Genomic DNA, 24,123 nt, shown 5'->3' with positions numbered 1-24,123 from the left:
CTCGCTCTCACAGGACCGGAGACACCATCCATCTCACAGACTGACAAAGAAATAGTATGCTTCACACTGACAAAAGAAATCTCCCATGGAATTTAGCTCAAGAAGTTAACTCAAGATTTACAATGTTGTTAAAGTGCTTGTCATAAAGACAATTTTGAAATCATTTAATCGCACTAAGGGCAACTTTTCTGTTTTACGCCTGCGACGATGTACTGTATGCGTGTCTCATCCTCTTTTCGCTCAGAGACAAATTGATTTCTCCACTCTACACTCTTCATCCCCTCCCCTCCCTCTTCTCTCTCAAAAACTCTCACTAGGGTTTCTCCTGATCTCCCTCTTCTGTGTAATTTAGGCACTCCCACAGTAATGGACACCCTACTCAGGGGCGGTGAGTGGGAACCCAGCCGGCTGCTCCGACTACTCTCAAAGAATCCTGATCAGCTTCTCAGATAACTACATACACGCTGCTACAGCTTGGTAGTGAGACAACGAAAGAGAGGAGAACAAGGAAAAAGAGAAGTTAAGAGAGCTAAACCCTCTATCTCCTAAGCTGGTCACATGCTACCAGCCGTGCAGCTCCTGGTCTCCCTATGGATGCAGGTGAGTGAAATATGCCGTACACCCTAGGGCCAGAGATGCACCAGAAGCACCATGTACCCACCTTACCAAAACCTCCTTCACCCTCCCCCTCGCCTCTTCCCTGGCCCAGCAGCAACCTGTCAATCAGTTGACATCGGGGCAAGACGGGCGTCCTCAGAGGGCGTGCACAGTGCCATTAAGCATATTAGAGTTGCAGAGTGTTGATGAAAAATCAAAGTCTGCAGTGACTAAGCTGGGGTTGCTCCCCTGGCACTGTGCTGACGGTGCAAAGCAGGAAAAATGGGAGGAGGTGGGGAACTACCTGGGTGCAAACACTGGGACTGCTGACTGTTCGAGGTTGTTAAGGACAGGAGGATTACATAATAGAAATCACTGTAACACCTCCGACGAAGGAGGAAGCTTCCTACAGCATTCTCTGTCCTTTCCCCCAAAACATATGCCACCACGCATTTCAAAGGCAACGCTTTTGTCTTAGTTAGTGCTGTAAATGCTAATTCATATAAGATGTATATAAGGCTGCAATGGTTAGTCGATTTATCGAAAAAGGGAAAATGATCGCCAACTACTTTGATAGTCGATTAAACCTTAAAGTACATTTTCATGCAAAGAAATGCTTTTTTCAGCATCTGTGTTTTATATCATATTAAACTGAATATATTTGTGTTTTAGAATGAGACAAACAACATTTGAAGACATCAACGTGGACTTTGAGACACTGGGATGGACATTTTTCACTATTTTCTGACATTTTATAGAACAACCGATAAATCAAATAATTGAGAAAATAAATCGGCAGATTAAACAATATTGAAAATAATCCTAAATTGCAGCCCTAAATTTATAATATCCAAATAATTAACTTTACTGTTATGCGCCTCTAGCCCTGTTAGTGCCGGAATACCCTGCAGGATCAGATCCTGCACAGAATAATAGGGTACAGTATAGAAAATGGATCGATGGATGAACCTTCTGTGCAGGATTTTCATGTGTTAGCCTCAAATATTTGCCTTCATTCTGCCACTTTCCTCAGCTTCACCACAATCCATCCATTACTCCCCCCAAAAGGTGTTGAAAACCTTGGCTTTAGCATCCGGCAGCAGAGGATAAACATGTAGCCTTGTGACGAGCGGCACCCGTTTTTTCTTTTCCCTTCATCATCGGTTTATTTTCTCAATTACGCGGAGGTGAGTCTGTGTCAGCAGCTCTGTGTGACAGAACATCTACAACATCAAACAAACTGTTTTCTCTACCTTCCATCCATACCTTCCCCAACACAGAGATTCATGCTGAGCAGCACCATCACTTGACCATCCCTCTTCAACTGTTAATCCACCATGACAGTGTGACAAGACACAGGATTACTTCAGTGCATTGTGGAGCTTGATCCTGCCTGAGATGAATTGCCTGCTGTCATGCCTTTTGTTTGACTATGAGGCTGGTGGATGAACTCTCTCATCAGGGATTATTAGGGTTTTCAGACAGACACCTAAATAAGCAAATGCCATTTTGTCCTTACACAGTCTTAGACTAACACTAACAGTAGTACAGTCTATCTCCACATGTTTGCTGAATTTAATTAGGCATGTGCCATGTTTCTCAGGTTCATACCTCAGTAGTATTGAGCAAGAGTTTAGGCCTACACTTGGTGATTCTGATTGGTTTTACAAAATCAAACGTTTTTCCCATCTCTTGTAGAATAATAGCCGGCTATGAAGGTCTTTCCACTGCTTTGGCACAGATCAAATGTACCGTGGTGTGGAGAGATACGTTTGGCAGTGCTGGACTAGAGTGTGACAGGCACTCTGATTTTATTGAAGTACAGTGGTAGCCTGTGTTCTGTCTAGACCAAGCTAGGAAAGTTGTCTGTAGGAATGCTCATGCAAATATTGACCTTCAATTAGGTGAAACAGACGCCCTCGCTTAGGGGCTGCAATATGGAATCATCAGCAAAAACATCATGCACATAAACAGTCACAGAATATATATAAACATGCAGAGACATACAGTGTACACAAACATGTCTTGTGTAAATATACACTTTTTTGCCGTGTGACATCAAATGGCAGACAACTGCGAAACCTGAAGCCTTTAAAGTTAGTTTTAACCTAAAACACGATGTCAGCACAGCGTCGGTAGCATCGCAAAACCTCAACAAAAATTGAGGAAACACACACAGAGATCAAAATCCGTAAATTTGTGCCCTTTAATGGGGTGAAGAGCAAATGACCTTACCAAGTGATGGCAGTCGACCACACTCCTGCATAATTAACAGCATCTAAAATAAGGTGTTCTTTATATGACCTTACCTGACAATGTCAGGTCACAGCGGGCCTTCAGGGACTATGCGGTAAATAAGAAATGCACATATGCCACTGCACACAGCACACATACAACTGGTTTCAGATATTTTGTATTTTACATTAGGGATCATACAGCGGAGTATGGCCCAGAATATAAAAAAGAAGCATGACTCAGAGCTCCCCGCAAGCCAACACATCTCATAGCGTGAAGGCACGCCAGGTAAGAGAGCATCCCTCAAGGCTGAGCTTGGTACACCGCAGACTGACAGCACCATGAGAGACTAAACACATCTGGATTCTCCTGAAGGCTGTTCCACAGATTTCATAGGGCTTTTAAAGAGTGCCGCTAAAGGAGGGGGGTCCAGGGGTTAGTTTAACTGCTGCGCTTCAGTGACAGTGACATGGCTGGGGAGGATTGTGCTGGAGCATCGCCTGCTGCCTTGATTTGCTCTGCAGATCCGCGGCAGGGTTGGAAGGATTTTCCTCCCAAAGCCCTCTTACCCTCCCGCAGAGCAAAAATCCCCTCCAATCCTCACTCGTAGTTACTGCAGGGACGCCTTACACGCTGAAACAAAGGAAGCCAGAGAAGGAGGAGAAGGATGAGAGGAAAATAAATGAGAGGAGAGGGAAAGAAAAGACAGGAGAAGAAACCAGAGGACAGGAGAGGAGTGAAGATCAAACAAAAAGAGAGGAGAGGTAAAGAAATAAGAGGAGAGGAAACTAGAGGACAGGAGAGGAAAATCAACTAGGAGAGAGGAAAGAAATGAGAAGAGGAAAGGAATCTGAGAGGGAAATTTTAAAAGGAAGCCAGTATAAGGACATATATATTGTTACAAATGTATTCACTAGTTAAATATACTTTACAGTCGTTCTTCTTCTCCTTTATCCTCCCACACACATATATACATCTTACACATCGTCATGGCACCAGGATATGCAATGGTGGCCAAAGTTTTACTGAGAAACACATTCTGGGGGAGAGCAAAGCAGAGATAAACCATAAGTTATCTTTGGGGGTGTTCGTTAATCGACGCAGATTAGTGTGGTGAAGACACCTGAAGACTGCGATCTGCGCAGATGCAGTGTGTGAGCTGAGGGGTATCACGGGACCCGGAGAGAGAGAGATAATGCGAGAGATTTGGAAGAGGTGTGAAATATGATACCTCGCCTGTTTCACCGATCAATGAACACACTGGGCGTGCGTCTATAGCTAATCTTTCAAGGCAACACAGAATCGTTACTAGAGAGAGAGAGACACGCCCAACCTCCTGAGGTTCAAATCTCAAATATCAAAAATTGATAAGCAACTGCGTGTATTATCACTTTTTGTCCCGGGCAGTCCCAAGCAGCCTCTCCCGAGCATTACACAAGCATCAGCAATGAGATCCTTGCCGAGCACTCAGACATACCTGTGGTTAGCAGCGCAGTAGCGTACGATCACTATTGCACAACACTGGCCACTGTGGAAAGTGAACACCTGCTCAAAAATGCACTCAATGTTGATACAAGAAGAACACAGATTATAGCATATACAGAAGCAAACAATAGAACATGTAAATATAGCAGGAGTGAGAAATTATAGCCTACATGGCTTTGTGAAAAGTCGGAGTGATGTAATAAACTTGCTGCCTATTTTAAGTGAGGATTGCCATTACAAACAGCAAAACCCCTCGACATTCCACTTGAGTATCAACTGTGCCGAAGTAACTAATGATTAACTCTTACGAAGGGGAGTGTTTGAATGAGTAACCTCTCTGCTGTGCGCCCTCTCTCTCTGTCAAAACCTGCGCCGCCTGTACATCATCGTCCACATATTTATCATTACATAACCTGGCTGGCACACACGGGAGCGGGGCCAGGCAGGCACACTAACACACATATACAGTACAGACTGTCGCTCTCTGGCAAACACAAGGAAATTCTATCTGCGTTTGAAGGGGCAGCCAACACACTGGCCAGGCCGAGAGGTTGAGCCGAGGCCAGACACTGATAGACGACCGCACCCCCCAGACACACACACACACACACACACACACACACACACACACGCACACACACACACATAGAGATACACACACTGACTGACTTTATATGACTCTAGTCATTTATCAATTATCAAAATAGTTGCCGATTTATTTTCTGTCGATCGATTAATCCATTACAAAGATACATATTCATCTGTCCCTGTGGGGAAATTGGTTTGCAGGAAACAATTACAAAGCATTTCATCACAAACACAATCACATAAGTCACTACTAGACATATATACATACATACATACATACATACATACATACATACATACATACATACATACATATTAGAATAGTTAGGATGGACCAGGCTGGACATAATTTGTAAACACGCATAACGTGACGACTAATCGTTGCAGCTCTAATTGTATTAAATGATTAGGCTAGTGGGGCATTCGTGAAGTTGCCAAACTGGCACTCCTGGCCTCCATTTTGCGTTGTTTGTGTGTGTGTTTGTACAAGTGTGTATCCAAAGTCTTGTTCCTGGTTCACTCCGGCCTCCCAGCACTACAGTGGCTCTATTCTTCTCGGGTGCTTCAGAGTACATAATTAATGACCATCAGCAGGGACATAAAAAGGTTGTGTCCACCAGCCACCGGGATTTTACAGCCTTCACTGGATGTGTGTGCCACTGTGTGTGTGTGTGTGTGTGTGTGTGTGTGTGTGTGTGTGTGTGTGTATTTTTCTTTTAGGAAACTGATAACATCCTTCTTGCATGCCGACGTAAAAAAAACTAAACTTTAACCATGCTCATACATGCCATTTCATACTTTGTGGAATCTGTCATGCCAACTGTTGTGGGTGAAGCAGAACAGACTGCCGACTCACGCGTCTGTTCACTTTGTCACACCATCCGTGCTAACACCTAAGAATTTCACATCAAGGGTTCAAACTGTCAGTCTTACTTGTGAAAAGAAAAAGAAAACTGCACATAATCCCCTGATCCTTTGCGCCAGTGTGGCCGTGATTATCAGACCTTGTTATCTGCCGGAGGTGTGTCTGAAAGTCTGACCAGGAACTCTACACCACCCGCTACCAATGGCATCTCATGCATTTACTGTAAAGCAACACGTCGCCACCTGCAAGGCTGACTCAGAGTGTGAAAGATGGAGGAGTGGAGAGGGTAAGCCATGTGAGTGGAAGTAGGTATGCATTGTATAAGGTGTTGAGTGGTTCTGTGTTAATTGGCAGAAAACTGCCCTTTTCCATGTGCCTTGTTGCTTGTGCCATGGAGAGATATAGAAACACAAACACACCCGACTAACTGACTGAGGTCTTCAGTAATCATTGTTAGTGCTGACAGAGAGTTTTATTTCCCTTTTATTGTACCTGAACAAACTCATTGCGTAGGTCTACAGCTACGATACTGAATACCAGAGCTTTCTATAATCAGTTGACCCTGCTAAAGTGTTGACTGGTATGAAACAGGTCGTACAGTTACACAGATAATGGCACATTCAATACCAGCTTTAAAAATAAAAAAAATTATCCTTTACGAGCCACCTTCTAACATTTCAGCCAAGTTACAATAGTATAAAAACATCAAAGTAAGTCTGACTCGCAGCTTTTATCCCCATCCATTTTGAAACCATAAATGGCAGTAATCCCCAAAACCCAGATTTTTTTGTTGACGATCAAATGCTTTACGATGTCAAACAATCTTGGAAATTTGCAAGGAAATGGAGCAGAACTCTCCTTGGGTGCCTGCTGAGCTTGCGCCTTTCTCCAGCCAGCACCACAAGTGGTCTTGATCCAGGCCAGAGTGGAGTACTGTAAGGCTGCCACTTTGTGCTGATTCAATAAGAAATAATTGCATATTGGCCTCTCTCCACTCAGCCCCCTACACCACCCTGTTCTGACACTTCACTGTATTTCTATGCTATAAGTTACACTATGGACCCACACTTAGGGGAAGGACACTGCAGCATTGCTGCTATTGTTTTTTTGTTTTTTTCCCCACATCCACATTCCTTTGGATTGGATGGGGAGTATTGAGAAGATACTAAACTTTCACTGATATTTTTTTTTTAAGTATGTCTTACGAGCACCGGGCTTTAGGGCACACAGCTGTGTAACAACTATGGTCTTCATCTGCAGAACAACACCCTTCAAGTGATATCCTTTACCTCACATCCTGCCGCACTGGCATTAGAAACACTCAAAGTGCAATGACTTTGCCTTGTGGCAAATGTCTTATTTTGAAAGCAAATTAAGGGCTAATAAAAATAAAGGCTAACACTAATGTGACTGTTTGGCATGTAGATATGTGTAGCCTAGATACATGGCTTGTAATGAAACTACTTAGCATATTGAACAAGTCAGGCAACAGTCACACAGTCATTCCTTTTGACTGTATGCAAATGTGATACTACAACAATATTGTCATTATAGCTTGGCATGTAAAGGTGAACCCTGTGTGTCAAAAAATAAAAACATGAAGCAGAGTTGCAGATTAAACATCCGCCAAAAATAAACCTGTTTAGTCAACTTCTCCCACCTATCACATAACAGACTGAGTACAAAAGCATGATGTCATTCCCTAAAAATCTGGCAAGTGTAGGTGTAGTCCATTACAAATAAGTTCACAGGCGGAATCTTAAATGTGTGCGTAGCCTGATGGTGTCAGTCTGCGCTGTTGCTCTCGTCAACCGGTTTGTTTTTAAGGACAGACGCTCCTACGTGATGAAGCATATGCTGTCAGCTGTGTGTGCAGCACCCCCGCCGCCACTTCAGCCCACACCGCTGCACGCACTGTAGTTTCTCCAAAATCCCTCTGAACAGATCTGCTATATGCAGCTCATCTTTGCCTTTTCCCCATCAAATGTCATCATAACACAAAACGAGGCAACTCAACTTCATGGCACACTATTACTGTGAAAACACGGGTGGGATACTGCGCTCAACTTCACACCGTATCGCTCCCTTAACGTGACAACCCCTGCAACACAACGGAAACTAAGTCATAAACAGGCAATGATATCACGCTGTAATATTTACCAGTTTGCTGCTACAGTACGGCCGCTTGCAGCCATTTATCCCGTAGTGAAAGGGCCAGAAGAAGTCCGCATTTCCTGGATTGCGATGCTGGATAGAGCCGCTCTCCGTGCGCGCGTTTGTGGGGAGGGAGTGCCGGAGGGGCTCGGGGTGATTCCCTCTGTTGTGTCAGACCGGACAGCGATGCCACATTCAGCTGATCACCACAACAAAACAACATCTCGCCCTACGCGTAACACACTCCGCGGCTCCGCACCGCCCCGCACGGCAGGTCCGATGGGCCACGCCCCCCTCTCAGCCTCCACCAGTGGGCAGGCGCGTCGAGCTCGCCTCGTGATTATTCATGAGTTGACAGAGGCAGCCATTGGTTGAGAAGCAGAAGTTCCTGGTTAATGCTATTACTTCTAATTAGCCACCTCATGCTTTAAACCAGAGTTTTGGAGACGGAATGGGGTAATCATGCACCCTGTGATCTCAGCTGGTATACTCCAAATGTCTGTCACATTCTGCAGCAACAGTCTCACAGAGACTAATTATACCACCACTCACACCCTCCTGCGAATAATGAATAGCTCACCTAAATTGATTTGATGAGCAGAACAATTCTTTTTACAGTATCGGTTCCTCTGAGTTCATACTTGTACATTTATCAAACCTTTAGAGTTTTGATACTTTTCGTAAAATAGGGTTTCAGTTTCTCCGTGACACTCCGTTACAGTACATGCACTTTGAGCAGTAAATACAACAAATCTTCTTTGAAGCGTTCATGTTTTAGCCACAATGCGACTCAAATCTCATAAAAACACCAAAGTCAGAAGTACAATTTCCCAACTCTGAAAATGGGACCATCCGAGTACATGTGTTTGTTCATTTTTGTACATCACTACTAAACTGATGCTGACATGGCATTTCACACAAGAAAGATATAATGGAGGTCAGGACCTGAGGCCACAATCAATTAACTTCCCCTGGAGGACTGTGTGAACTGTTAAATGGTCACGGGCAGTGTTTTGAAATTGTTTGCACACAGCTCTGAGTGAATCTCTTGCTGATCTTATGACTCTGTCCATCTGACTTCCTCATACCTGAAGGATGACGCCGATGAGGTCCCGATAGGTCAGATACAGTAAAGGCCACAGAGAGTGGCTGTGACTGCTGCATGTATTGAGATCAAATGGTGCTCTAAAGGCCATGGGCATCAGAGGTTGGAGGAATAAAGCTGCTTTCAAAAAGAAATCCTATAAGGACAATAATGACGTGTTTCATGATGAAGGAGGAGAAACTGTTGAAGAATGAGAAACATTAAGTCCTATCTACATGCAAGATTTCCTGTCTCATATTTTCAGAGCTGTCTATGCATCTGCATCCAGCACGCTAACTCTTTGTTCTCAGTGTTGAGAGCAGCTCCACAGTAAAGTGGAAAGAGATAGAAAGGAGAGGAAAGGTGGGAGGGAGGGAAGGAAGGGGGGGGGTAGATGTGTAGAAGAAAGACAGTGAGAGACAGAGCAGGAGACGGTGGAAGGAGTGCAGGGACACGCTGTGGTGTGAGCGCTCCGTACTGCTACAATATGACTCTGACGGCTTATGTAACCAGACTGGCCTGGCATTTGGCTCACAGCAGACGCCGGCTGCACTGACTGTTATATAACTGCATTAGCTGCTCCTCTGAGCTGGAGGAGAGCATGCGCACAGGAGAGCCTAAATACACATGAACACACTCAGACTTTCAGACTTTTAGACTTCCAGCTTAATAATTGCATTGCACTGCGGCCAGAGAATGGAAGCAATCGAACAAAATGAGGAGAAACCTAGCGGAAATGCAACAATTTATTACAAACAAGCAGATCTATTAGTGCCCATATTTTACTCCCTGAAGAGAAACTACACAATGAGTCTGACAGGCATCAGCATCTTCACTTCCCTTCATCCAGCAACAAGTTTCCCATCCTGCAAAGCCTAATTGGGGTTTAATGTTGGGTAAATGTTTCCAGCGCACATGCAGTATGCCAGCAGGGCTCAAATTCAATTAGCTCCCCGGCATGCAGCACATAATTTAATGGGCCTGGATCCCACTCTTAAAACCCAATTACACCTCAGACAGGCATTTCCAGTCATTCTGTCAAAGAGGTGGTCAGGGATGCACAATCCTCTCACATAACAATGCTTATCCAAATTAACATCAGGAACAGCTGTACTATTCAAGCTTCATTTATTGTAATAGTAAAAATGTAAACAGTGTAATGATCTGTGTCTTTCACTGACCTTATTCTTGACTAAGAATGCAAAATGCAGCTAAACCCTGACATTTCCAGGCTAATGTGGGAAAAAGGGAAGCGCAGATTAAGGTCAGGGATAACACTGCAAGTGATAACCATTGTTTCAGTCAATCTGCAATTAAAAATCCCAGGATGCCTAACCAAGCATGGCTGCAGAGCTACACTAAGTGGTTCATAATCAGCACATTACAGCCTCTGATCTCTTATTACAGCAACAAATTGCATCTGATGATAACGGAGGAAATGAAGGTGGGATTTATGACACCGGAGCCAATGGCCAAAGACGGAGAGTGTCTTAAATCTAGCCTAAGAGGGGAAAAAACGAGTTTACATTAGTACAGCTGATAACAGGGGAAATAAAATGTGATTTATGACACTTAGCTAATTTGTTCTCAAATGCTGTTGGCTGTGTGCAGAGGCTATTAAATTGCAGATGGGACTAATGGAAGAGTATAGTGCAAAGAGTTCTTTAGTCTCATGAAACTCAGTCTGATACTTTTATACTATATTTTATTAAATCACTGACAGAGAAAATGAAAAAGGTAAGTTTACAACAGTGAGGGCAGTTCTTTAAAGAGTGAGATTGTGTTAAGACTGTGCCAGAGAAATAAAACTGAAACAATTAAGATCAAAACACCAGAGGTTTGGGGGAGAAGGTGTCGGTCTGTTACTGTTAGAGGAGTGACATCATCGGTTTACTACAAAGTGCCTACGCATTTGACGATGATGATCGCACAGGACTCGACAGACCCTCCACGTGTGACTGACCCTTGAGGTGAAGCCGTGTGTCAGGCCGGTGTGCAGGGCGCCGCTACACAGAGACAAGGCAGGACTGTAACTCTGCAGCTCGGCATCCCTAGAAATGTTCAAAAAAGGAATTTTTCATCACATTTCATTCATGACGACAAATAAATTCACAATTGTATTTATATATCTATTTATTTTTCTTCTTTTTTCCCCCCTAAATGTATTTATTTATTCCAACTGGATCGTCTTCTCATTGTGTGTGGCTCTTGTGTGGATTATTTTTAAGCTTAGCTTTTCTTTTCCCCCTTTTTTGTTATTGTTTGTTTTTCTCCTTAAGTAGAGTGCAGGTCCTTAGCTTTATGACTTCTCCTGGCACATGTTTTCATTTTTCTCAGGGAGTTCATACAATCAACACTAGGCATTTAACTTTCAGTGCTGAAACTTCAGTGTTTGTAATGGCTCACAACACGTTTTCATTACTTGTTCGTTGCTGTTGCTGTTGCTTGTGTAATTGTTTTGTACATTTTGTGTCGGTGTGTTTTTACAGACAAACAGCAAAAAAAAACGATGTCATAGTTTTGTATGTTTACAGTTGTGTGCTGTTGTTGCCTGCAGTGTCAGGAAAGCTGCTGCTTCCTCCATTACATGCAAAGGAAATGAGAACTCATTCTCACAACTACACTGTGTCACAATCCATCAACTCAGGATTGCCAAGGATAGGCTGAGCGAGGGGTGGCGTTGTGGAAGGGTTGGAAGTCGACAGGAGGTGGTGTGTGCTGAACAGTTCCAGACAGTGCCAACTGGTTTGAGGGACTGTAGCGGCCAAAACCAACAGGCCCCGTCTGCCAGCCAGGCGAGAAGGAAATATCACAGCAGAGGCTGAAAGCACTGCCACATGCAGCTCTGTCTCTGTAACAGAACAAGGGACACGTCAGACACATTTACTGCTTCAGTTTATACTAAAAGGCAAAAATCTGGCCGGATTAATTATTTCGACACAAGTCTTTTAATTTAGCTTCGGACCGCTGTCACAAGAAGCTAACTGGCAAACACTTAGTTCAGGTTTAAGACATTAGTGGCTGATGTGTGAGTGAGAGAAATGGTGGTAATATTTAAAGCAACATACAGGGAGACACAGCAGGGGTTTAAGGCCAGATAGTAAGACTATCCATCAGACATACGGTGCTGTGTGTCAAGCGTATGGTTTGCTTGTTTTGGAGCGTCATCAACACATGATGCTTATCCCAGAGAACAGAACATGCTGTGGTACATCCATCAGCCCCTCCTCTGTCCCCAACTCTGGTACCTCATGACCTAAATCTATGAGGTGATGTACAGAAACCAAAGTGCTATCAGATTATCTGCACCTGGTGACACATTAGAGATAGGATGATGTGACATGTAACATCCATGGGGCACCTAAATCCCCCTAAACCATAACATATTATTTTACCAGTAATTACTGCACCCTAGTAAATGAGAGGTAATCAAATGTTTTTATTAAATGTTTTGTAGTTCTTACACTCCCATCTTCATAGCGTACTGATGAAGAATATTTTACTCAATTTATCTATTTGACATTTCTCATGGGACACAACTGGAGGCTTCTATTGAGGCGCCATCAAGACGAAGAGCGAGTGATAGATTTCCATCTTTATTAAAAAGAAGTGCTTGTACATTAATTGCAATATTAATTAATGTCATAGGACTTTGCCTTATTAACATGCAATGACATGACTTACCACAATGTAAGGCAAGTAATACGCACACCTCAGCATTAGGGTTAAACTCTTTTCGAGCCGCAGGACTACAGAAAGGCACTTCATAGGGTTTTGAAACATTACATGTTATGATCCAACACTGGCAACTGTGCCTGAATAATCACCTCCATAAGGTGATGATGGTGAAATGTACAACAAACAATTAAAAAAGACTTGAATTAATCACAGCAAAACTCACAATACTCTTATGCAGCCAGAGAAACAGGACATCAGATTCATGTGTGTGGGCATTGAAATGTTTCAAAAGAACATAACATAACATAGACGAAGACAAACGATAACATTTTCAGGATTGTACCAAAGACATTTACAAGTATAAAACATAACTGTCTTTTTTTCCCAACTTATTCCATTCCTATTAATTATGGAACTACAACATAATGCATAAAATGATCGTACCACCATCAACATACTATAAAGGTCAATACCATTTAACAGCAATGTATCATTTCTGAAATTCAATTGTACACTTAAACAACAATTAAAAATCCCTTTTTTTTCCTCTCTCAACTCAATATCACGCTCTGCAACATTCTTGAAATAATGACATTTGTGAGAGCATTGTGGCGTTCACACCATCACCTCCTGAACCGTACCGCTGCACATCGCATGATGCTGATTGCTATGGATCAATACATGACTCCCTGCTGCAAACAGGCTGCTAACCATGCCCGTGGCTCAACAAGGTCAAACACAGTCAGACATGGAAAAGGCATAGCACCAGAGATAAATTCCCCATTGTTGGAGTAAACGAGGAAGAGCTGAGATTACACTGGTGGCCTATAAAGACTCTCTGGCTGGAGGTGGAATGACGTGGATTTGCATTCAGTCAAGCAGCAAAAGGGAAGCCCTGTTATGCTCTGTAGGGCGTGCCGTAATAGTCTTATCTAACTCTCACACTCAACTCACTCTGGGGCTCCGGAAAAGGGTTCCCCTTGTTGCCCCCAGTGCTAAACGAGTCCAGCTAATCAGGGATTCCAGACCTGGCCAATCAGAGAAGTCTGATCTCACAGGCCCTGAGAAGGGAATCTGAAATGTCTGAGGTAGGGTAGGGAGCTGCCTATGAAGGTGTCATAGGCAAAACAAAAAGAAGAAGAAGACATTCTTGTAGCCAAAACCTTCAACAATCAAGCTAACTACAAACATCTACTTAAAAAGATCAAATATCTGTAGTGATTATCCCACTAAATAATCATACTGAGAGAGGTAAAACAACAAAGCACAATAACAGCAGAGGCAATTATAACAATTAAAATAAAAGGAATAAATGAAATGTTAAGCGTTTCCTTTATAGCATCCTTCACAATTCCTTCATAGCATCCTTCACACTGCCTAAAACCAGAGGCAAGAAAACTAAAACAACCAAATACAGCTAAGACAAGGTGGACAAGGTGGCTCAGTTGAAATCCCTGTCAGGGAAGATGATAGGGGCCATGAGGGTCCAGAGGTAAAGCCCGAGGCCCAGCCAGCTGGAGGCCATCTTCACCCACACAGCTGGCATACTGCTCTGCATGAGCTGGGTGGTGGTGTCCGGTCTGAGGGAGGACACAAGAGGGAAACCAACTCAACATAACGCATGGACTGAAATTCATATACAGATATTTCTCACATGTGGCCCATGAATGATTAGCAGCAGCAGTGTAGAGGATGAGCTTTATTTTTTTCTTTCTAAAAAGGAGCTGAATTCAGAAAATTACATTCAAACTGTGTTCAAGGACTTATATATCTTTTAGGTGAAGTAATGTGCCCTCTGGTGGCCATACTGGAGGCTTACAATGCATGTGCAATTATATTTTCAAAGGAAAGATTCTGTAATCAAACTCAGTTATCAGTGACCCTCCAGTCACGGGACTCAGAGACATTTTGACTTGAAATCAAGCATGAAAAGGTGAAACACATTTTGTCAAAGACGGCTCAGTTCCAGGACCCTGGATCCTGAAACTAGCTGGACTAAGTCGAACGCATTCATTTTCAACATTATCGATTAAACCTGTGCTTGTCCTCCTATGTCATGCCAGAATGTCTGTGTTTATGTGTTATGTTGCATGTTTAACAGTCTGTAGGTGAGACATACTTACTGGTACCAGTTGGTGAGAGTCATCATGATGTACAGAGACGCCAGACAGAGGTGGAAGTGGAAAAAGGAGTAGCTGTAAGAGACTTTCTCCTCCTCATCGTCCATGGCCCTGCGTAGGCCGTCCTCTCCCACCACACCCTCCCCACCCGACCCTCCGCCCTCCTCCGTCTGCATCAGCTTGTTTACCTGGGTGTTACTGGACGACCGGATGCTAGGGAAGAGACAGAGAGAACCAGTTTTACAAAAACATTAACGATGCAAAGGTAAACATGAAACATAATTGAGTGACTGTTTTAAACCTACCTGGCATAGAGAGTGCAGAAGAGGAAGATGATCAAACCAACAATGCCCTGAGCGTCCCACCACTGCACCTGTCCCGGGTCACCAGAGGGTTCAGTGCTGCTGACGTTTGACACGAGCCTCAACAGGACTGGGGTTACACTTTCGATCTAAGGCATCAGGGCACACACACATTAGACTTTGTATTCCACTATAATAGGTTATGAAACATACATCATTACACAGTGAGCCTGTTTACACTGGACTTAGTCTTGTTTTAATCCTGTTTTGACTGTTAAGGCAATGAAAATAGTTGAATTCATATGTAAGTTAACTAAAATGGTGACACTGAAGATGCCGCCATCACCTTAGAAGGTTATAAAATGGATTTGGAAATATATGTGTGACAAAGTGTACATGTTTTTCAGTTGTATTCTAGCTTATGTTTTTTTTACTTGTTCTGCTTTCCAATATAAATTGAGCAGCTGTTGCTTATGATAGCTAGCAAAGACAAAAGAGCAGTTTTACAATTTACAGTGAACGGAGAAAGAGATCGTTATCCGGAATGACAGATTAATTGCATTTTTCAAAGGGAAGTGGAAATCCAATTCTGTGTGGGTTGTAGAGATGCATTTTCAAAGTTGTGTGTGAATGGATTTCAAACGCTTACGTGTAAATAAAACTAACCCTAGACTCACAACAAGCGTGCCCATTGTTGCCATTCACTTGGAAATGGCAGATCACACGAAATGTGACAAGGAAGGTGAGCTAACTATTAGCAAAAAGCAGCTCATTGTTCCTATAGCATGCCATGGAAAACTCACCAGTATGATCAAAATGCTGCAGCATATAAATCAGCAAATACATATATTGACAGAAAACAGTGAGTATAATCACAACTGCAACCAAAAAGCTACAGAAAAGAGCTGCAACTGTGGACTAAGACTAAGCAGGGGACTTACTTGGATTGTTGGTCATTGCAGACCAAGTGACATACATGGTGTAGAGGGAGATGAGTGAAGCCTGGAGCAAACCGGAGTGTGGCTGGGCCTCCTGTAACAACAAGGACAAACATACTTTGAATACATTTGCAAAATGTAACAAACACAAAATGGGAAGCAATGTTGAGCTGCCTTGAAACAAATGTTTAAGTAACTGTTACTGTTGATGTACAAAGTATTTCTATCAAAAACTCTAGAAACATTACTCAAGTCATGCATAAAGCACGGGAAGAACATGCGTTTCTATAAGGTGTTATACAAATAAAGGTTTTTTTATTGGAAACCTCTTTTTCAGAAGGACAAAAGAAAGGCCATGTCCAGATAGATAGATAGATAGACAGATAAATGTAAAAAAGCTGTTCTACTTTTAAACACAGGTCCGTAGTGTTTTTGAGTTGTTTTCTCAAATTTTTACCGTCGACATTGAAACAGGAAAACAATAGGAGCATGTTTGTGCCATTGTGTTTTTGAGGCCTTTCACAGCATACACAGAATTACACAACTGTACAACAATGAAACATATATCATCAGTGTTGTGTTACTGGCTATATTGGCTATAAAAACTTAACTTTCCTTGTCTATTCTACAAATGTCCCCATTTATTGACGGAAGAAAAGCCTTTTAAACAAATGCAGTTATTGGGGTGCTTTTCTTTTTTTGCAAAAATGTTGGCTTAATTTGGAGGGAGGACCAAAGTGAGAACAAAAGTATTTCTAAATGTATCTACATTAGGATTGGACATGGCCTGAGACCGGTCCATACTGTACCTGTATCTTGGGCAAGATGGACACAATGGAGATTATGACGCAGAAGATGAGGTTGAGGCTGATGAAGACCTTGTGCTCTGTGCAGTCGTCAGGTTGTGTGTAGTAAACGTAGAACAGCACCACAGCAGTGATAGCCAGTGCATAGTAGAGCACGGTGAAAGACAGCAGGCCTGGAAATGACAGACATACATTAACACAAATGTCTGAAAGCCACACACACTTCTACTGCATTTGGACAGCAGAGCAGATCGATCTAACCTATTCAAACATTATTTGATGATTATAATGAATAATTTGGCAAATATGGAGCATAACATGACAAGAAATTAGTCTTTCAAGTTAATACAGTACCTGCAAACCAGCATTTGTTGTCACTATTTTCAGCATTTTCTACCCACACTTTGTTCCAGGAGTGGGCAAAGTCGATGAGCAGAATAAGTTGGATTAGAATGAAGATGAAGGATCCCACCACTCCGAAGTAAAACCACACTGTGAAGTGGAAAGGAAACACAGGTGATACCGTTTCTGATGATGATCAGACAAATCAGATAAATCACAAAGTCAGTGTTTGCGCTAGAAGAATATACAGTATATTACTGTTTATAGAAACATAGAAAAACAGAGCTTTTTAGTACCAGTATGAAAGGTTCCGTCAGGGATGAAAAAAGATCCCACTGTAATCCCAATCAGGATGAGAAATTTAAAGAACCAGAACCTGGAAAATAAACAGTAATAAACCCACCATCAGTACAGCAGACAGACGGAAGTAGCACATCCCTCACCACATGTATACCCAATAAAGCACTTACCCATTTTGAAGAGCGGCACGTGGGTCTTTGCTGCTACGGACACGAATCATGATGCCGAAGAACAGAAAGAAGAAGCAAGTCATGGCGAAGCACATGCGGTACACAGACTTGTAGCCCAGAATGACATCACAGTTAACCTGGTTTTCGAAACCAGGTACGGCACTTCCTCCCTGGCAAAATCCTGGGATCTAAAACAAAACAGCAAAAAGGTCAGAAGACAAATGTGTAATTAAGACTACCTAAAACATATTTAGTATAGCGCATATGTATAAATACTTCAACATGTTTTTTTATGCAATGCGCAACCCTGCACACTGTCATGTCATTGCATTAAGAGGAACAGTGATCTTACTTTACGGAGCTGTGTCTCCATACCAGGAAGGATCATGATGACAGACACCATGGTGCCCAAAAGCAAAAAGAAGGAGAAAACCAGCCGTGTGATGGTGGAGTTATTGGAGGAGGGACAGCAGCCACACAGAAGGCATGGAGCTGAGCCACACAGACAGGACGCCTGTGAATAATGGAGATGATGGCAAAGGAGAGGGAGGCAAACAAAAAAGAAGATAAAGTTAAAGCTATGGGCAGGACACGCTTTTGAAAATCACACAACAGTCAAATGAATATAGGAAACTGCTTTGGCAGAATGCCTTTCATAAATAGCTTTTGTTCCATTAGAAATACTGGACGCTGGTAAATTATTGATCATAATAGTGAGTTTCCAACACTCGTTCCAAGTGGATAGGCAACACCCACATATCGGACTTCAATAATAGTTGCATTCAAAACAAAGTGGTGCACAAATAGGGCCTATGTTCATCTCAGTTTGTCAGGAGCATCTAGCTAGGCCGTAACTTTTGTTATGTCAAGTTAGTCCACACAGAGGAAGACACACACACTCATCTAGTTAACGTCATAGCTAAAGACAGTGACTTAGCTAGCCCTTTTAAACGCTACTTGTGTCGGCCAGCCAGCTGATGTCCCAGAAGAGAAGTAGCCAAAGCACATCACGTTAAACTAGCGTTATTTACCTTTGAGTCGCTGGGTCTGACATCAGCTAGGATGAATGTTTTTAACGTTAGTGCGAATGGCTTGTTGTAACACTTCCTCTATCACTATTTGCACTGCTGATTCACTGTCTTGCTAAGCCAACTTCCTTTAAAAGTATAGCGTAATATGTACAGTGCAGCTAGTGTTTGACGGAAAGTTTAAGATTGACTGTCACATATGTTATCGCTCAGCGTAACGTTAGCCATTAACTCCTTAGCAAAACCTTAGTTTAACGTTATCTCACCTAACGTTAGGACTACAAGAAAGAGCTAAATTATTATCCTCCCGATAATATTCATGTTGAAATTAGATACTTACACAGCTGGCTAAAGAGCACAAAGCCATACAAGCCCCCATTTTTACACTAAACGGCTATAATAATAGTGTATCGTAGCCTTTCGCTTCCCTGTAGAAAACAAACGGAAGTTACTCGCTCTACAAAATAAAAGTCTCACGATTACTTCAAATCACAAGCTTTTCAACATAAAAGACCTAAAATGTAGTAGGCTGGGCCCACCAAGAGACGTGAGATAAAATGATGCTTCATTTTTAGAATAACACACGTTTTAGTTGTGTAGTGGCATGGTGTTTATTATCACCAATACAAAATGGTCTCTTTATCTGTGAAGGGCACAATGTATAACAGTAAATGTGGGGACTTTGAAACCATCTGTACTCTGGCTCAGCATCCCGAGAGCTGAGTGCCTGTTTAAAAATACACAGATAGCAAGAGAGCCTGACAGGTGCTGAAAGAAGCCTCTTCAAAGCCCCTGCTGTTGGTAATGTAACATCTCAGCGGGGAACAAACAGTGATCAGGTTATTAATAGACCCTTTAATATCTAACCAGGAACAAGAAATATCACAGTGCCAGATACTCCATTTATTCTCTAGAAAGTATTGAGAACTAGTCAACTAAGGGACATTAATCCGCTCTTGGACATTTCTCAATTAACTGAACACCGAAAGGGTAACATCTTTATTTATTTATTTTTAAAAATATTTATTTGAAAATCAACCCACAAGGTATACAGTCATAAACTGGAAACATATTGCCTTGCAGAGATCACAAAGATAGGTTGACCATGTTTTTGTCAATGAAATTCACAAAATATATATATTTTTTTTACTGGGACTATTAGACAGCTGAATGGTTTTTGAAAGGAACCGTATAAAAAAAGTTTTTTTTATCTTCTTTACTGGACCAAAAGTCCTTCTTCCCTTTTGTGTCCTTCCAGCTCAACACATATAATTTAAAATGATTAATCCCATCCTTTACGTTGAAAGGAGCCAGTTGAGGTGGTTCGGGCATCTAGTAAGGATGCCACCTGGGCGCCTCCCTAGAGAGGTGTTCCAGGCACATCCAGCTGGGAGGAGACCCCGGAGAAGACCCAGGACTCGGTGGAGAGATTATATCTCCTCACTGGCCTGGGAACACCTCGGGATCCCCCAGTCGGAGCTGGAGGATGTGGCCCGTAGAAGGGAAGATTGGGGTTCCTTGTTGGAGCTGCTGTCCCCGCGACCCGACCCCGGATAAGCGGTAGACGATGGATGGATGGATGGAATCCCATCCTTAAACATTAAATCAGTGGTAAAGCAGAAACTTGTGTTTTATAATAGACTGGCATTAGAGTAACCAAAAAAAAAGGCTTTCTTGATTCTATAATTATATAATCCACAATGGCCCCAATTGATGTGACGGATCATAAGTAAAAACTAATGATATCATAATAACACTTCATAGCCAAATTAAATTCCCATTCAGCTAAAAGATTAGGCTACCATTAGCAAAAAGGTATGTTGCTAAAAATACTTTAAAAATACTACCATATCACTGTAATATTTTCAGTAAAATACATCACTGTAACATAAAATTAACTTTTAAACTTTTATTTGCTATGCTCTGTGAATTACATGTACACATGCAAAACAAAAAGTATGGAGTTCGTTTTGGTACTGTTGAGTGGTTTCAGTTCACCTCCTGGGCACTGCCAAGGTGCCAAGACAGGTCAGTGTAGTTCAGGTCAGTTTTTTGCCGGACTGAGATATTTGAAGAATGTCTGTCAATGAATATATCCACTGCATTTTGTTGAAATCTATACTAAGATTAATAGCTATAGTGGGGAAGGTGTGTGCATTCCGGTAGTATCTGCACTTAGGTCAGAGATAGCCAATAAACCATGAAGGAAAAGAGTCATGAGCATCAGCTGATGGTTGTAGCTCTTGATATTCATATTGAGTAGAACTCTGGGGTTAAGTTTTAATAATACTGGAGTACAATACTGATTACAGTCAAACCCCAAGATTCCTTGAGGATAAGAAACAGAAACAAAGGTAATATTTCAAGAGTAGTTATAACATTTATTTGAGGGGTTTAACGTTTAGGAGTACCGTTACAGGAAAGTTCCTTAAGGCTGGCTGACATAGTTTCCCCTCAGGAATCAAATCTTTCTAGGTTTCTTGCATACATGTGGCGGGGTACTTTTTAAACCTGAAAGTACAACCCTGTGCAACCAACCTCTGTCCTCCACAGGGCGTTGAAGCCACTCACCCCTGTGAGTCCCCGATAATCACCTCTTTGTTCCGACACTGGCGGGCTCACTTGACTGGAAGCAGTTAGCAGCTAATGTCTGCCTTTCTATTTTATTGTTTGTAGGACGCCAGGCTTAAAACTTCACTCTCATCTATCACGCTTTCTCTCTTTTATCACTCACTCCAAGGACATTCTCATAGATTTTCCTTGTTAGCAAGAGCTGTAAAAAAAGATTCTTGTTTTAGCTTTTTGAAGACTTTTCTGTTGGAAAATTGAAAAGCTGAAATGCAAACGCACATGCAATAAATCTAGAGAACACGCTACACCTAACTGATTAACTGATATAAGTGATGCATGTACTGCTTTATACCTTGAACCTATAATGCACAATATTAAGGAGGAAATAATGTGTTGGCACACTCAGAGGTTGTCTGGAAACAGAATCAGGCCTCAACCTCCAGCTTTGCCTCATTGGTCCATCTCCTCACAGTTTCGACCACAGGCTCAGCAGATTTTAGTTTCTGCCTGAAAGTCGGTAGAAGACAGTGATCAGAGAGTCCCAGGGGACAGAACGATAGGCATCCTTTAATGGGGTGTAGCAATGCTCCAGTGTGTTATTAACCCTGGTGGGACATTTCATATACCGTCTGAATTTTGGAAGTTTGTAGCTGAGGTTTACTGAAAACAGCTGGATGCAGATATTTCATAAATGATTCCATTGCCAGTTTAATGACTCATGAACTTTAATATATTTTTGGGTAATGATGGAAGTCTCCATTTATTTTCAAAAAATAAATAATTTACCAATTGCAGAGTCTGGAAAAATAGGTGTTGGTGTTGGAGTAAACATTCAAATGGACCATAACCTGTTGATTATGTTATGTTGTTTATGATTATGTTGATTATGTTAATATTCATTAACCATAATGAACTACAATAATATTTGTTTCATGGTTTTGCATCCCTGAGGCAGAGTGAGTAATGAGAGAGATAGAAAGAAAGGGGAACATAGTGATACAGAGTGTTTTACAGTAACATCAAACATCATCAGGCCTTTCACAACTCAAAAAAATAACATTGTTTTATCACATTTATCATACTGATATTTGATGTCTAACAGTGAATTAGACCTCTCTGCCTCTCTAACACTCATTTGCTAAACAAGTGCAGTAATAAACAACAAACATACATTAGACAACAGGGGGTTAAATAAATTCAATAATCAAAAGAAGATTTAGCAGTTCATATAATTATTCATTTTTAGGCTTCAGTGTTTTTAGAGGGCTGTATAGTTTATATGTGTGGTTGCATTTCAATTATGCTATAAAAACATTAAATAAAAGGTTTTCTGTTGTAATATTTACTTTTGTGAAAGTCAGATTTTGCCATGATAATAAAAGGATTTATAACGGGCTAATTCTGATTCAAACAGCACATCTTTGTATGGTAATGAAAAATGAGCAGACATTTTACAGCGAATATAATAAAAATAACAATATAAGGAAAATCTCCAACACAAAGAGATTCCATAGAAAGAGCAAATAATATCAATGTCATTTCTTAACTTTAAGTTACCTACCTCTATGTCGCTAGCACACTTAAGGAAACCAGGTAAAACAGAAAATGAACCTTGCTCTTACCGCCCAATTGCACTTACAGCTGTGCTATTTCAAATAATGGAATGTATAGTTACAGAAAGACTAGTGTATATGCTTGAGAAAATTGAGGCAATTTGTCCCCTATCAGATGTGCTTATATACAACATGGAAACCAGATATCAAATCACGTGTCAGTCTCTACTACCCTACTTGTGGCAATCTTGTGAGCACCTGAGTGGATGGTGAAAGTCAGACCAGGAAAGATAATCATATGTTCAGACTCTACTGCAGCTGTAATGGCCCTGAAGGGTGGGGGAAGTGGGGACAGACCAGTTCTAATAGTAGACATTTTGACTGGGTTAAAACGAGTATCTAAGTTGGGGAGCACTCTGGGTCCCTGCTCAAGTAAGAGTACAGGGGAATGAAGAAGCTGATAAGCAAAAAGAGCCATCAAAAGTAGTGTGATAGATCTGAAAGTACTCTATGAAAGTGTTGAATGTAAGAATTTGTTAACACGAGAAATAGCAAAGTTATGGGAAAAGAAATGGGAGCTGGGAAGCAAAGGCAGGTTTTAATTTCCAATACCATGCCAACACTGTAACTCGGGTCAACTACAAGAATGGGCAGGAGGGACATGTGGTATTATAGGCTGAGACATGGGCAGCTGGAAGACGCAGCTGTGGAGAGGCAGAAATTGTGAATCAGGCTTTAATTAAATGCACCAACTATTAAACAGAGAGAACCCTCATGAAAGCAGAGCCACAGAGCATTCATTGAAATCAATACTCAGCACGGAAGATTGTGAATCAGAAAAAGCTGTTATTAACTTTCTTTATCGCACTGACGCTGCGTAAGGATTTAACTTATTGGTTTGGCTTATTTGTAGCTAATAGTTAAATTCGTATTCTATTGTTTCTGTATGTTGCACTTGGTTTGGTTTATTTGAAGATATTGTTCAGCACTTAAAGGATTGTACCTATTTGAAGCTAATGTACTTGCAAGATTCTTGCTGTTTGGAGTTGTATCCTCATGATGATTGTTTGCACTGATTGTACGTCGCTTTGGACAAAAGCGTCAGCTAAATGAACTGTAATGTAATGTAATGTAATGTAATGTAAACTCAATCAATGGAGTTCTTTGAATGACCTCTGGGGGGCAGCAAGACGCCTTTTGCTGTATCTAGTCCGCCACAAATTTCAACAGAAGATGAGAAAGAAGAACATTAAGCAGAGACTGTTTACTTAAAGAGCATATTTGCTTTAAATGACCTACTATATCTA

General features: G+C 41.7%; 2 protein-coding genes across 4 annotated transcripts in view; both read right to left on the bottom strand.

The window, feature by feature from the left end:
• Positions 1-8,165, bottom strand: part of hivep3b (HIVEP zinc finger 3b) — a 38,442-nt gene extending 30,277 nt beyond the window's left edge. For 2 of the 3 annotated variants that reach the window (XM_029450701.1, XM_029450700.1), the window contains exon 1: positions 7,931-8,164. The gene's annotated coding sequence lies outside the window, so the exon portion shown is untranslated. Of the gene's footprint in view, positions 1-7,930 lie in introns of all 3 variants that reach the window. The other variant, XM_029450702.1, reaches the window with a different exon arrangement.
• A 4,267-nt stretch (positions 8,166-12,432) lies between these two features.
• On the bottom strand, positions 12,433-19,170 carry serinc2l (serine incorporator 2, like). The gene is given in 11 exon segments (XM_029452037.1): positions 12,433-14,266; positions 14,810-15,019; positions 15,112-15,221; positions 15,223-15,257; positions 16,050-16,140; positions 16,856-17,025; positions 17,207-17,344; positions 17,491-17,570; positions 17,665-17,852; positions 18,017-18,178; positions 19,033-19,170. Coding segments are annotated over 11 exon segments (1,362 nt in total). The 5' UTR covers positions 19,072-19,170; the 3' UTR covers positions 12,433-14,127.
• Between the last annotated feature and the right edge of the window lie 4,953 nt (positions 19,171-24,123).

Source organism: Cottoperca gobio, chromosome 16 (genome assembly GCF_900634415.1).
Source record: "Cottoperca gobio chromosome 16, fCotGob3.1, whole genome shotgun sequence".
In the NCBI taxonomy this organism is placed as follows: domain Eukaryota; kingdom Metazoa; phylum Chordata; class Actinopteri; order Perciformes; family Bovichtidae; genus Cottoperca; species Cottoperca gobio.
The sequence above is the reverse complement of the archived record's forward strand: the minus strand, read 5'-3'. Positions and strand labels throughout refer to the sequence as shown.